The sequence below is a fragment of the Spodoptera frugiperda genome, chromosome 28 (genome assembly GCF_023101765.2).
Source record: "Spodoptera frugiperda isolate SF20-4 chromosome 28, AGI-APGP_CSIRO_Sfru_2.0, whole genome shotgun sequence".
Taxonomy (NCBI): domain Eukaryota; kingdom Metazoa; phylum Arthropoda; class Insecta; order Lepidoptera; family Noctuidae; genus Spodoptera; species Spodoptera frugiperda.
Genome location: NC_064239.1, coordinates 4,182,229 through 4,197,758, shown reverse-complemented (window position 1 = coordinate 4,197,758; position 15,530 = coordinate 4,182,229). Strand labels below are relative to the sequence as shown.

The 15,530-nt window shown below is 34.9% G+C and overlaps 1 protein-coding gene across 1 annotated transcript in view; it reads left to right on the top strand.

The window, feature by feature from the left end:
* Positions 1-15,530, top strand: part of LOC118265544 (uncharacterized) — a 117,929-nt gene that overhangs the window by 30,958 nt on the left and 71,441 nt on the right. Inside the window, exon 2 of the mRNA XM_035578470.2 lies at positions 1,798-1,938. Within this exon, the coding sequence (XP_035434363.1) occupies positions 1,878-1,938 (61 nt within the window). The 5' untranslated portion in view covers positions 1,798-1,877. The remainder of the gene's footprint in view (positions 1-1,797; positions 1,939-15,530) is intronic.

Here is a 15,530-nt window from a genome sequence, read left to right as displayed (position 1 = left end):
ATACATATAATGCTTCTTTTTACTTGATTGCTCTTGTTCCATCGTTACTTAAATCATGAAAGGGTTGCATGTATAATATCCCCAATAGGGGCGTGCTCTTTATATTTTTATTCATGTTTCATGGGTGAACTTGCACCCCTTAATAGGTCTGCCGAAGGTCACTGGGATTCTGACCGTGACCCCCAGTTTACTGGTATTAAACAGGCCGAGGGAGGTTCCTCCCCTCTACTTCCATGCAAAGAAAAGTGAATGCAGGGAATAAAGATAATGAATTGCCACTGATGCTGAGAAATAGCGGAATTAAGGCGTATCTTGTATGCATAAGTAAGCGATGAGGGTTTCTCTACTTTTCAACCGTTTGGCCACAGTGACATGTTTATTGTGACTTTGGATTATATGTATAAGAAATGAGTGTCTATAAAATAAATGGATGTAAATATTCTGACTCCTTTCATAAAATAATATTATATTAATAAGGTTTGATGAGTCATTCTACGATACTTATTATTATAAAATTTAATGTCTTGAGAATTAGATTTAAGTGATTAATATTACTGAGTGGTCCGTAATAAATAGATGGAAAAATGAACTAAAATCACGGTTTACACACGTAAATTAAAGGAGAAGACTCTACTAATTATTACAAAAAAACTAGCGACTTGCCCCACCTTCGCATGGGTGCAATGGTAATATATTATGCTTGTATTATATATATTAACCGTATCAAAATCCGTTGCGTGGTTTTAAAGATTTAAGCATACAAAAGGAAATAGGGACAGTAAAAGCGACTTTGTGTCATATTATGTAGTGAAGACAAATAAATTATGCTTTATTGTACACCATTAATTAAACAGATCACAATTCTTATTACAATGGGCGGTCATATTGCTTAGAGCGATCTCTTCCAGGCAACCTTAGGATGGATAATATTCAGAATTTGTAAATGTATTTTAATAAATTCTAAGTTTTCTTGGGTGGCTGGGCAACGTGTAGCGGATTCGATTCTCACACAGAGCAACAACATATTTGTGTGATCCACAAATTGTTGTTTCGGGTCTAAGAGTCATGTGTATGTGAACTTGTATGTTTGTAAACGCACCCACGACACAGGAGAAAATCCTATTGGGGCCAATGTTTAAAAAAACAATACTTTAGACTGACAAGGCTTCAGAAATAATGATCTGTCACTCGTAAACAATATTTTCAAAAAGATTTGTCCCAGGTTACGTCGCAAACGTCCCAGGATAGCAATGAAAGCAATATTAATGTGCTCAGCAATCAAACCGCATAGAGAATGAGGCCGCGAACTAGGTTGCCGCCAAAATAGAGGCCTAGATTAAAAAGTCAAATGTTTTTGGCTATGGCGATGATGAAAATAGAAATGACCTGATTAATGTGAGGTTTGAGACTTTTTATAAAAAGGTAAATTGGGTTTTGTGTTTAAAGTATTAGGTTTATAATGCATTGTGCTTATTCTGTAGCCAATAAAATAAGCTTCATATATTCTACTATACTTTATGTGAATCCAAAACTATACTTTATGATGAATATTTGTATAAACTCTATTTCATTTTCTTTTGTTGAATTCTAAAAAGCCATGGAGGACTAAGGGGAGGCTTTTTTTATCTATTTAGTTATTCCTAAATTAGCCATATCAAGTGGTTTAATTGTCATGAAATGCATATAATATGTGTTTGTGATTCTAACATTGGTTCAGGCAGTATGTGAGAATCTCTATTTTTTTTAAAAGATAGGTATATAATATATAGATTTTATATATTTTTCTGTTATTTCCAGGTTGTGTGAGATGATGGTGTCGCGCGGTGCGAAGGCCTGCGCTCGCGATTGTACGCTGAAGTGAATCAGACGGCAGTACCATGATACCCGCGCACGCGCACCCCTGCCTACTCCTGCTGCTGGCGATGTTTCTCGCTAGAGGTAAGTGAACATAATTCTATACACTCATCATACAATAATATGAAGTAAAGATAAGAAATGTATGAAATTGTTTTAATAATTAACACATTCTTGAAACTTAGAAAAAAAGAGAAAAAAAAATTTGAATAATATGATACATTTTTAAGAATATGTATTATAATATTCAAAACTGTAACTCTAATCGATGACTAATCTTTCTAGCTACCTACAAATGTATGACTACGACACATAAATATGACGACCATAAAAAAAGACATCGTTTTAAAACCTAATCTACAAACAACTAAACTTCATATAGTACAATAGGGATGTTGACGGGGTATGAAAATTTAAAAGTTATTAGTCCGTCAGTTACGTAGTGAGAAAATATTAGACACGTATTTACTTTGTCATATAAGATAACAATACTTTGATAAATAGAATCAAAGTAAAAATAGATACGTGTACTTAAAGTATTTTAAAATATAATATCAAAGTTTTTGTTTCCGTACGTGTCTATATTAAAATAAAAATTAGTCATTTACCCTATTCATTTACTACACAAATAACTTTAATATCCTTGAAAGCCTAAGGAAATAGGCACCCAGTCGGTTCATGCTTATTACCCCAGCCTTTAATTTTCGCTTCGAGCGAACAAAGATTTTTATTACTGACGGAACACGTGATACAAATTCGTAGTTAATAGATGGTAAAGCAGTGGTTCTCAATTGGTGTTTGGTAGATCGTAGTGATCCGCAGAAAAAAATAAACGTTTTTAAGAAAGGAAGCCTTCAAATCTACCTAAATCTTCCTCCTAAATCTGAAAATACTATGCTGAAAAACACATTAAAATCGGTTCAGCCAAATGCGAGATAATCGTAAATAAACATAGATACCTACATATAGGTCAAACTGAGAAGGAACGTACCTTTCTTTTGAAGTCGGTTAAAAAATTCACAAGCTCGAATTAAACTAACGTCAAAGGAAACAACTGAGAGGAGTCATTAATTTCAATTACCCAAAAGTGACTATTTTTATGAGTGAACCACATGAAAAAAGAGTAATGGTAATTAATAGTGGTTTCTAACCTAACAAGAATTATAAAAGTGGTCTTTGATCAGGAAAAGGTTGGGAACCCCTGCTTTAAAGAATGCAATGTAATTTGATCGATATTACTCACGCAACATTTGAGTGGAGATAAGAAAGACGTTATGTTATGTTATAACCGATTTGTGTAATAAATTGGTGCATTGATTGGTGTGTGGCGTCTACAGGGTAGGATACATTTGTTACCACCTGTAGGGTGCTTTTTCACCTGAGTTATGTGCTACGTTGTTGTGAATGCGTTTGGCTTTCACTAATCATATTTATTTGGTACACACAGCTTAGCACTGGTGGAAACAGACTCAGCTATGCTACGTTTTTAATGGAAAGATACGTTCCATGGATGCGTAACCACACCACCACACTTCGAGTGTACTATGGATGGCTTCCTGCTATGTATAAATTGCATACTTGAACTGCGCATCTTACTCGCACAGCTATTTAGCTTAGTATCGGCGGATACAGTCACACAGTTTCACAGCTTAGCTATTACATCGTAGCATAGCAACATAGCATGTCTCTGGTAAAAAACCACCATTACTATTCTCGTATGTATCGTAAGAATTAACTTATAATACAATGAAACTGATACCTAATATAATTGGCGAAGGGGGTTGTAGGCGTAATGAACACATCTGCTTACGCCTTTCGAATATGTTTAACGAATCTAAAGAATGAAAACCTCATAATTAAGTAATAGTAACATTTGCGACCACTTTTTCAGTCCGGAATATTATTCTAATGAAAAACTTTCGTTCTAGATTTTACTTCTGAATATTAAAAGTCAGAAGTTATTGTTGGCACATTGACGTTTGAAGTCAATTGAATATTCATACAGCAAGTTCAATTTAGCAGTAGTAAGGTATTCACTTAATTAGGTAGGTATTCAGTAAAGCACACGTACAGGAGTGCGATAGTCACGCCACCTAGTGCTATGTAAATATAAACAAATTAGCTTCGCCTAATGGCGCCCCGATCGCTTTTCGCGTCGGTTTTGCTTAGCGTAATTTTCTAAGCAACTTCCTTTGTAGGTACGCGAAGCAGGAATTGCAGACAAATGCACGAGTATTCATGTTAGATAGAACGTATAATAAGAGTGGAATGTTTGGAGTAGTAGAGGTTTTCAGATATCATATGTAAAAGTTTGATGTAACTGTTATATTAAATGTATCACATATACTATGTTCTTGTAGTATTCGTTCACCCCAAACACATGTCTAGCCGCCTCGAAACTGTCTCACCGCAAAATGCTTACCACAAACTTCCCAACGATTTAATCGTCAAAACTGTTTTCATAATAGTTTGAAGTTAGCATTTAAACATGAGCTGTGATGCAGTAAGCTGGGTACGGGAAAGTCTGTGTCCGCGGCGACTAGTTTGGGTCATTGATCGCTCGTAATGTAATTAGCAGAATGAAGGACGACACAGAAATGCACTCTACGGCGCCACTCCCACAATAAGAAATCACGCCATTATATATTTTTTCTCATTTTTCCCCTTGCACAGACAAAATATCTACTGACTTTGCTTTTATTGAAATTACCCTCTTCGTCGCGGGAAGAACGAATTAAAATCGCATTAGGAAATCCCGTTTCCGCCTAACTTTTCCAGTCTGTGCACAGAGTCCCGGTGTATCGGAATAAATGGCCCAAACTTCGTTTATTTATATAGTCTTGCTGAATATTTATGTTTTCGTTCCTAATTTTGCATTCCCGTCACTTCAAATACAAGTTTACCGAACTGAGAAAAACTCGGCTTTGTATTTCAAGAAAAATATACTTTGAAAGTTTATTTGAATATTGTTTGTGTCTGTATTCGATATTTTTACTGTAAAATGACTGTTATATACGGTAAGTACCTCGCGAGATACACGATACACATTCTGAATCATTGAGAAACCGCAATCAAAGGATCACGTTTATCGTATTGTTTCTTTTAGGAAAGTTATCGTTCAGAATAACCGTCTAAAATCTGTGCCTCATAAATATTAAACTAGGAATTCCTTTTATCCAAACATTCGGAGCAAAATTGTGTGCGAATTATTCACGGAACTGCTACATAACGTGATCGATAACAACCGAATACCGGCAACACTAACGTCAACTGACGTGTAACGACGTCGACGTCGGTCGGAACAACTTCACTCGCAGTAAAAACTGTTTACCTTACAACACTCGTTAAATTACTAGTAAACCTACTTATAAGAACAAGAATTTAGTACCTGCCTAATGTGTCCCAAGTTGGTTAATATGAAAAATGCGAATGGAGTCACGCCTGTTCGTTGTTGCGCACCCAAATAGGATAATCGCGTAGTTATTGCCCATGTCGGAATAGACACTAGCCACGCCAACCGCTCGTTTATTTACATGCTATAATCCATGCCATAATTCTGTTATGTGGAAATGTCTTACTGTGTCGGCGACGCCACGGTCGGCGGCGATGATCGATGTGCGCCGCTCGCGCTCTATTCAATGATTGCTTTTCATAACGAACGCCAAACACATTATTTACATTCAGCCGGTGTCTGAACCTACCTTCTGTACACAAAGTCGTGCAATCAACATTTGTTAAACGTTATTGCGCAAAGAGTTTACTTATTATCTCCAAGTTTTCCTAAACAGAAACAAAGCCTTTTGAAATACAATCTCCGTGAGTTAAACAATGGCTCAGATCTGTAATATTATCTGTGCATTGTTATCACGAAGGTTTTTCGGCATCGTATTTCCAAATGGTGTTTCTCTTATTGTGGGCCATTAGTACAAATATATGATAATTGGTGCAATCATAGCGAGCGTGTAATTAATAAGGAGCGCCGTCGTAAACAGAATATAAAAATGTTTTTTGTTTGTTCGTGTTTTCGCTTTTTTCTGGCGCTATAATGTTATTTACATTTTATATTTTAGAAAATCTAATAGCAGCGTCTCGTAAAAGACGACATTTTATCCAGAACGCGGCAGATGGCGTCAAGGTCTAATATTTTACGGTGGGCTCCGCTTTGTTGTCGAGTCGTCGTGATGCCAAGTGCCCATAACATGCACAAGCAAGGTATAGCGCGATGCTCATAAGAGCGGAGACGGTCGACGCCAGCCCTTATCCACACAACCTTCTGCCAATACGTAACTAAAGCAAATTATGACACTGACTTGCTATATCGTAAACTGTATCCATTTTCTGATAGAGAAAGCTTAGTAATTTATTTTGTAGTAATGAATAGAGCTTTAATGAAAAATAGCGATAGGTACATCATAATTATGATCAGTAACAATAGATGAAATCCATTAATTTTAAATCAAGAATTACACATATTAGCTAAAAACTCATGCATTTAACTCATTTTTAAATAAGTGGTAAATCTTTAACGAAGTGGAGTATTTTTGAAGAGAAATTGTATTAAAGTTACATAATGATCATCTTTACGAATAAATACGATCATTTAGTTTGATTAAATATTTTTTACCACTTAAATCAAACGGTTATATAATAGATAGAATACAGTTCGTTACCGAAGCAAGTCAGTTATCTATCGTACCGCTAGGCAAATTTCCAGACATGTCTAGATTCTAGATCTAAACACAAGCTAGAGATTGCTAAGCAAATGTATCGATATAAATGCATGACTCATCTCTCAATGGAATAGCTAAGATTTTTTTTAATATACATTGAAGATAAACATCTTTAATTTGTTATATATAATATATTAAGTCGCTCTTTTTTAGTAAAGGGACACAGAGAAAAAGAAAACGATAGTTAATTATAAGCAAGGGTTTTTTGGGAGAACCATGCTTCGGCACGAATGGGCCGGCTCGACCGGAGTGATAGAAAACCGACGTGAAACAACGCTTGCGTTGTGTTTCGTTGTGTGAGTGAGGTTACCGGAGGCCCAATTACCCCCCTCCCCAATCTTCCCAATCCCTGATTCCCCAACAACATTTATATTCTTAACCCCTAAAAGGCCGGCAACGCATTTGTAACGCACGCATTAGGTCCGTCTGCTCGTTTACCGGCTTGTTCCATAAAAAAGCAAGCACTACTAATGGAATAGCTAAGATTTTTTTTAATATACATTGAAGATAAACATCTTTAATTTGTTATACATAATATATTAAGAGTTAGAAAGAATACGATTGGACTTTTGAGTTTTCATAACATTATCAATTAAACAATGAATTTATATATAGGCTACAAAAGACCACTTTTACTCGTCAGAAGCATTAAAAATAACTCGAGATGAGGTCGGTATTTCCTAACTTGAAGGATACTCTGAGAAGAAATGCCGAAATAAATTCAGAAATCATTGAATCTTTTAAAGTCCAGACAATATTTGACATTCGACAATATTGGTTTACACATTTTCGAATGTGGTTTTATTTATTTTGATTGATTAATAGTTTGACTTTAATTTAAACACCCAATTTACGCAATCTAAAATCTCAAATAACCTAATATGTGATGAAACTCGCGTACTTAAGCTTAGCAGTGGAACTCATTACCATTAGATTACCAACACAACTCACAATGGGTGCTTATATTTCCTGTTCATTAACTGTTTATGACTTTTACGAAGTTAAATTGAAAATAATTTATAACTTTCTTTGTTCACTGAGCTGCAGTGTATCGGACATAACTTGTTGATATCTTTCTGTTGACATTACTTAGATTAATTATTTGTTAGATTTCCTGTTCAGGTAAAGTGGTAATGGGAGATTTTTGCTTTTATCCAGCCACTAAGTACTAAAATAATATGTGGTGTTATGTAATTTAATCGATTCACATCGAATAGATTACATAACACCACATATTATTGCGTTCAGTCATTCATCACAAGAGTAATAAAACGAAATAGTAACTAACATTTATACAGAAGAAATCGTAATAACATTAGGTAGTACCTAGGAGGTAGGTAAATAATGTTTGAAACACAAGTTCCAAACGTACACACAGCAACGATCCGTTTAATAAATACCCTAGAGTTGCTTGTGTACGTGTATAAACAACACAACAGATATTTTGGAGCTCACGAATACACTACGTACCTAAATTACAGTGGCATACTTGGTACTAAGAACAAATAACTGAAGTCGTTACCATAAAAATATACAACGATATTTTAGAAGCGTGTATTCCGCATCGGAGCGGTATCTCCATACTTTTCACATTACTTATGCATAGAGTACAGATTGAAACGAGTCGGGTAGTTGCGACGTCATCGGTATTCAAAGCGAACCCCGGACGGCTTAACCGCAACCTGTCTTCTGCCCTGATTGTCTACAAACAAAGAATAACAAGAATACAACCTTCATATCCTGCGCTAACCTACTTCTAATCAATGCAATCACTGATTGATTCGATTGTGTCCTGCACACAATAACTTTTCAATACAACCTTTACAATTCGTCACACAAAACCGACAGTGAAATGGTTTGGCTACGTCAATTTGTTATTGAGCGTGAATTTAATTAGTTTTGGTGCGTTGTAATAATAAAAACTTTGGAGGCGTAATATAACTAACGGTTTCCCTGAAGGGATCGGCTCGGTTGGTATACCTATTACCTACCGGCCAAGTTAGATATATTTTAGTAATAGAATGAGCTTATGACAGCACTCGTGCATAGCTTCAAACTCTGTACTGTATGTGACAGCTATGTGAAGCCAATACATCTCTATTGTTATTTAGAATTCGTTGTCGAAGAGGTTTATTTGCAATTGTATAAATAAATGATACATTAATTTAATTTTTTTTCAAGTGGAACATTAGGATCTATAGTGGTGAAGTGTGAACTTTTTCTTTAAACTCTGTTGTATATATCTACGTAATTTGTATGTATACATATATATACATTGTAATACATACAAAGAAACCATCAGGTTCTTAAACCCGAGGTACGCAATATGTAATATTCGGCAATCGTAATCACACAAACTAGTCAGGTAGACCTATTTAGTCCTGTAAATTTATAAGTAGGTACAGCTGCCACTAAAATTTAGAATCCAAAAACACTTCCAAAAGTGATTTCAGAAGCTGTAGCTGTGTGATATTTATAGTGTTGACATTTTATTCAGCTTATTTTGTGTATCAGGTGTAAGGTTTATCTCTCGACGTTCACGGATCCTGGAGGCCTCGCATCGTCGCTTCACGTTGACAGCAATCCTCTTTCCTTTATCGTACTGCGAAAAGCGATTTATTATTTCACATTCCCCCGAAACCAAATTATTTTTAAGTACAACGTTTTGTTTCTTTATTGCAGAGTCAATGAATTCGTTGCATGATAACAGTTTTCGATTTGGTTGAAGCTTGTAATTAAAGTTAATATTAATTTCTGTTTGGATTTGTGTCATTTGAGTCGTAATTTGTCGGAGCAATTACAAATTCATAATTGTTTTCGGATCTGAACTAATAATTGTTTTCATAACTATATCTCAAAAAAGTTATTATACCTACCTACTTGCATTAAACAAGTAGTCCTCATTGGAGTCGTGAGTCGTGAGGTAAGGTGCCCAAAAGACTGGCAGCATCGAATTTCTACAAGTGTTTTTTATCTTGTTATTCTTTTTTTAATATGGTGAAGCATATACGATAATTGTCGCACTGCTTTTTTAGACGATAAATAAAGTTGAATAATGATATAACCAAAAATATGATAACACCCAATGAAGTTGCAGTGTCGATGTTCATGTAAAAGGAAAATACAAATTCAGACTCCACTATTCTTTGTCCTTTGCAACCAATGACAGAAATGATTTCCAAAAATGTTGGGTACAGCTGTTCAATAGAAATCAATACATTTGACTAGTCCACCAATGTTTTACCTTTTACCTCTTGCACACTATTTTACGCCCGTTTTTCGAATGAACTTCCATATAACAAAAGGTTAACAGAGATTTCCAATCAATTTTAAATTTCCAACATCGATGTATAGTCGATAGCAAAACTAATAACACGAGTTATAAATACAGCATAGCGGGGAATATTGGACTATGGGCTAGTGTACAGTCACACTCCCAAGTGCGTGCCCCTTGTTATCTCGCCCTTATTGGCTGGATAGTCGCAGCCTCAAATAATTTATGAAATATGACATAATAGCCTTTGTAATAAAGGCTAGAGGGCGCCTCCATGCGGATAAAACACTTGACGTTTATATTGTTATCGATAGATAACTTAAATATGACTGTAAAGGAACGGATTTCGTAAATCTACTTGAAATGTTATTTGGTTGCGCGATATAAGAATCTTTATTGTCTTTAATATTCACATAGATATGTTTATTACATACGTATTTTGTTGAATGAAAAAGTTAAAATGAAATATACTTACGTTATCGTGGGTGATATCTCATTCGTAACACATCATTATAAATTCCATGTACCTAATAGGAAGTAGGTAGGCTAAAATTGGAACCACGCCAGACATAGGTTCACCTCCAGTCAATGGGAGTAACAACATTATTAGCGACGTGGGTTTCACACCTCTGCCTACTCCTTCTAGCAATTATCAGAGTAATTCTATATTATGTAAATTGCTCAATAAGCTAGTACCTAGTACTTACTGGCAAGCCACGCTTCATTGACATAGTAATGAAAGCCAATAGAATTGCGTCTACCTACGTAGGTCTACTCAATTATCCAAATACACATTAAATTGAGTTGAAGACGATCAGAGATTTGATTTTAAATCGAGGCAGCGATTCGATATCTCGTCGGGCAGGCTCGAGGCTCAAACGTGCTGGTAGGGGCACAGGAGTGTTGCTCCGTGATAATCATTTGCTCGTTACGAGCAGGTAATGCGCCCCAAATTCCTAATGCTCGACAATAATTCGATATTTTTGCTCGAGTGCTCGACGCGCCGCGGCCGCTCCGTTCTCGCGAACCCGCCGAATATGTGAAACAATTTTCTTCTTATGAATAAAATTTTAAGGTGCGTATGCAAATTTCCATTACGGAGGGCTGTCTCCTGTAATGGTGTCATATGGGATGTTATTTTCTTTTCATATAGACTACGTAAGAGCGACGTTTAATACAGTCCCTGTAACTTGTTGGTATCTCCAAGTTCTTAACTCTTGTTTTATAACGTCAAGAATGTGGTCGCTGTACAAATATCCGACGAGTAATTATGTTCGAATGAAATTGTTCCTGATTACTGAGATATGTTTGCACACACATATCATGTAATCATGTTCATAGAGTTGAGTTTCCACGAGTGTTTATCTCTTGTTTTCTAGAAAATTAATCGTGAAATATTTATTTCGAATACGCGACATAGGACTCTCTAGTACAATAAGTCAATAAGACATTTATGTTAATATACACTTAAGTTCACTTAATAAAAAGTAATAACAAATATCTTTGTTGAAAATAAAACACTACCTGAAACCTTTTGCATTATTTTGTATATTTCCTGAAACGATACACAAAAGTATATTGTAATATTATTTATTGGGTTTGATATCAAATTTCCATACTAGGTTCGAGTGAATAGGCTAAGGTTACATCTATGTGGTATACTTATAACTTTTGAATGTATAGAGGTACACCGAACCTCTAAAGACCAATGGGTCCTGCTTATTTTTCGATCACTTTGATTTATGTAGATTTTTTTCACACAACCTTTTTATTTGATTGTTTTCTTTGGTAGGCCTAGCCGTGGATTAAGCAATATTGTGTCTAGATCGAAAACCATGCATGATGTCAATGGTCAGACAAACTATTCCACAAATATCTTGCTATTCCACAGGGCTTATTTTCGGGCCTTTGATGCAAATATTTTATTATTTCTTTTAGGTAGACGGGGAGAGCAAATACAATAATTCGTTTAACTAGTTAGTTCGCATATTATATCGTTTTATTTCATTTTTTACAAATAGTTAACATCGATATTCGGTGTGACAATTTGAGGCAAACAATTCGTTTCTTCGTATTATTGGTGGGCGGATTTTTTGGAATCGAACTTAACAAATACAGACGAATTTATTAGTCAGCTTTTGGCGAAATTGGCCTCTCTTGTGGTATGCCCTGAAAAGTTTTCAATTGAATTTAATTGGAATGTTATTGTTGTAATATTTTTTTTGGTATAATAATTAAATTACGGAGAAGGGACGTTCATTAAAAACGGTTTCTGAACTTTCTATTATTGTAATAACAGTATAAAAGTTCATACGTAACTGCTTGCTCATTTTTGTGGAAAATGTTGAAAAATTACTTTGGATTTTTCATAGAAACTAACAAGATAGCAGTGAGAATAATGAAGCTAGGTAGATTCCTACGCTAAAGCTCGAAATTTAAAAACCTGATACTATGTAATTTTGTTAGAAAAAAAAGAGTGCACTATATCAATACGTCATCAAATATTCGGTTTCTGGTTCCGAGTTTTCATCGCACCAACGTATCGCAAACTTGCAAAGTAAACTGTGGAACGAATAAAATAAAACCGCATTACTTCTCCTTTTTCAAGTCCGGTCAAAAACCTCCGCGGGTTACGTCAAATGTTCATACAATATTATCTTAGGACCGTATTAATTAAACTTTTTAATGGTTGCCAGCCTAATAAAGTTAAGTGCGTACAAGCCTTTAACATTTATTAATACACTCAAACGATTAATTTACATATGATGTGAATAAAATATTCATTGTTTGATGTTTTGTAATTGGTGTTATTACAAGAAAAAGCCCGAATTAAGTGTAAAGCTAATTTGAACCAACATGTCTAGGTCTTTAGATATATTTTTCTTGGAAATTATTATGGACTGAATGGATGTTTTTTCGGTCAAAAATACATTTAGTTTTATTATTAATGTTGGCATTTAGTTTCATTCTTTGTGTTGATATTTCGTTTTTGTGTTATTTCAAATAACTTGGTCATGAAAAATAAGAGCAGCGTCATTGAAACATTCGAGACTTGTACAAATATCAAAATATAGTATAAAATATAGATAAATAATAAATAGTTACACATTTGTGTCTGTCTGTACATAACAGAATTTCATTGACGAGTACAATAATTTTTAGATCCCGATCTGTCAGTATGTTTGAACAATCAATATGCAAAACTGATGCACGAATATGGACATATTCTTCTTTTGGAGAAATATTATGAATGTTGTGTAAAATCGTTTGTGAATGAAACCTCAGGCAATAGTTAGTGTCAAGTAAAACTTGATGTCTTGAATAACTGTAGTTCTTAGAACTGAAATTCTATTTCTAGATCGTTATATCTCATAAATAAATCTACATAAACATGATTAGGATAAGTTTCCATTGAATTATACTACAGTCCAATGCTTCACGGTATTGTGATTGTGGTTTAAAATATGGTTTCTTATTACAACACACAATGTCACGCCTTTTTATCCCCAAAGCAGAGGTGCACATTACGGCACGTGATGCCGCTATACAATGTACACCCACTTTTCACTATTTGTGTTATAAGTCCCATGTAATAGGGGGTAAGCCTATTGCTATGTACTGGGCACAATTCCAGACTCCGTTATACTACTGAGAAATTTTTAAATGACCGAAAATTGCCCAGTAATACTTTGCCCGACCCGGTAATCGAACCCGAGACCTCTTGTCCGGCAGTCGCACTTGAGACCACAAGACCAACGAGGCAGTCATTTCTTATAACGCGTTAATATTGAATTAGAGGAGATTTTTTATCCTAATTTAGAAAGCTGATTGAAAACTGGAATATTTTATGAACGTCTCAGTGAGGGAAAGAGTTCTGAAAAACAAGAGTAAGCCTATTTGATCACAGTACACTTGGGATTTGTTTCACAATGTCTGGATAGCCGCTGTGTATCAGATAACAGAACTTTGAATTAAGAACGTAATTTGTATGCACAATCTCTCACATACGTTTATCGGCCACTTTAAGAAGGTGGTGAAACAGTCACTTAGTTCCACGAATATAACAAAATATTTCCACAACTGCGTTCGGTACATTGATTGTTTGAATACAACAAGACTTCAAACGTAGCTCTATATTTTGTACGGACATTTCTCGCTCGTAGGTAGGCACTGTTGGTCAAACTGTCATCTGCACACAGTCCCCGGTGGCCTGTTCGTTACGTCAACCTTGTGATTCGCATACCAACGATACTCAGGACTGAGAAAAAAAAATGGATTCCGAACAAAATATACTTGTAAAGTTTATCCGTTACGGGAGCTATAAATGTTTGTTCTCTATATCTGTTTGGAGGCATCATAAACTTTGTACAAGCCACATCAAAGTTAGTTTAATTGCAGCGAAGAAAAACGTGGAGAATACAGGAATTGTTTTATTTGTTTGTTGAAGCTACTATTTATGTGAGTTGCCGCGAGTCTTGTGGCTCTCATATTGAATTGAAACGTGTTTGCGTTACGATTGAAATTCTCTATAGAACTGAATTATGTGTGAAGTGAGTTATTTGGCGAAAATGTTAAGTAAATAAGCTAAAAAGCTTGCGATTGGAAGTTGGTGATAGCACAAATTAAATCTGAAAAATATATTATTCGTGAGATTTCTAACAAAACGAAGGGATAGGCAGAAGTGCACAGTTTTACGTAGGGGACGAAATAATAGTTATAGTTAGGTATACGACTACAATTCCATACTAACGAAAAAAGCCTTCAAAGATTTCATTACCGAAAGCAGCAAACAGAGCGCTAACAAATAACAAAAAGGTGAGACATAATTGGAACGAACTATTAATGACCATTCCGAATATCATATTTGTCACACGAAAGCAATAAATACTGCGATCGATTCGATTATGTATGAGTGTGACGCTAAAATATAAACGTTTTCTCGTTCATTCGATTGTCGACAAAAGTATGCTATTACCATTCCGGTCTCCGAGGTACCTATTCCTCATTCATTTGTAAAAACAGTCTCCCCTAATTGATATTGTCACGACATTAACTCAATGACGACCAATATAAACGCTGCGGATTAAAAGCAGTCGAAATATTTTCGCAGAACGATGATAATTTTAACAGCAGCTTTAATTACAGAGTTTTTGTTGTCACGAATTGTACGGTTGTCCTTTAATGGTTCAGTTCTGAAAATAAATTAGCTGTTTCATTCATAATTGATAAGTTTGTTTGTCTGTAGTTGCCTTCAAACTAGCTGTATATTTTTGGAAAAATGTATTTATTATACGACATAATTAATCCAGCATTATGTCATGACGTTCCTTTTATTAAAGGCAAGAACGTAATATTAGCAAAGATTGTGAGTCGATATAAAATGTATTCGAACAGAAATCAAACAATGGAATACTGATTATTATGATTATTTACCCTCAAAATCTTTAATAATATAATTTTAATACAGGAAATAAAACTTTTGTTAACGACCACTAAAATAATGAAGCAGCATTTCAAAAGTTGTTAGTAATGAAACTTTCATAAAATTAGTACCTTCGGGGTGTCGTAATTATACATACGCACATAAAGTTTTAATTAGCAAGTAAGCGTAATTATACGTAAATATGCACAGGTCGAGTGTTTTAAAAATAACTTATAAGTAGTCATAATGA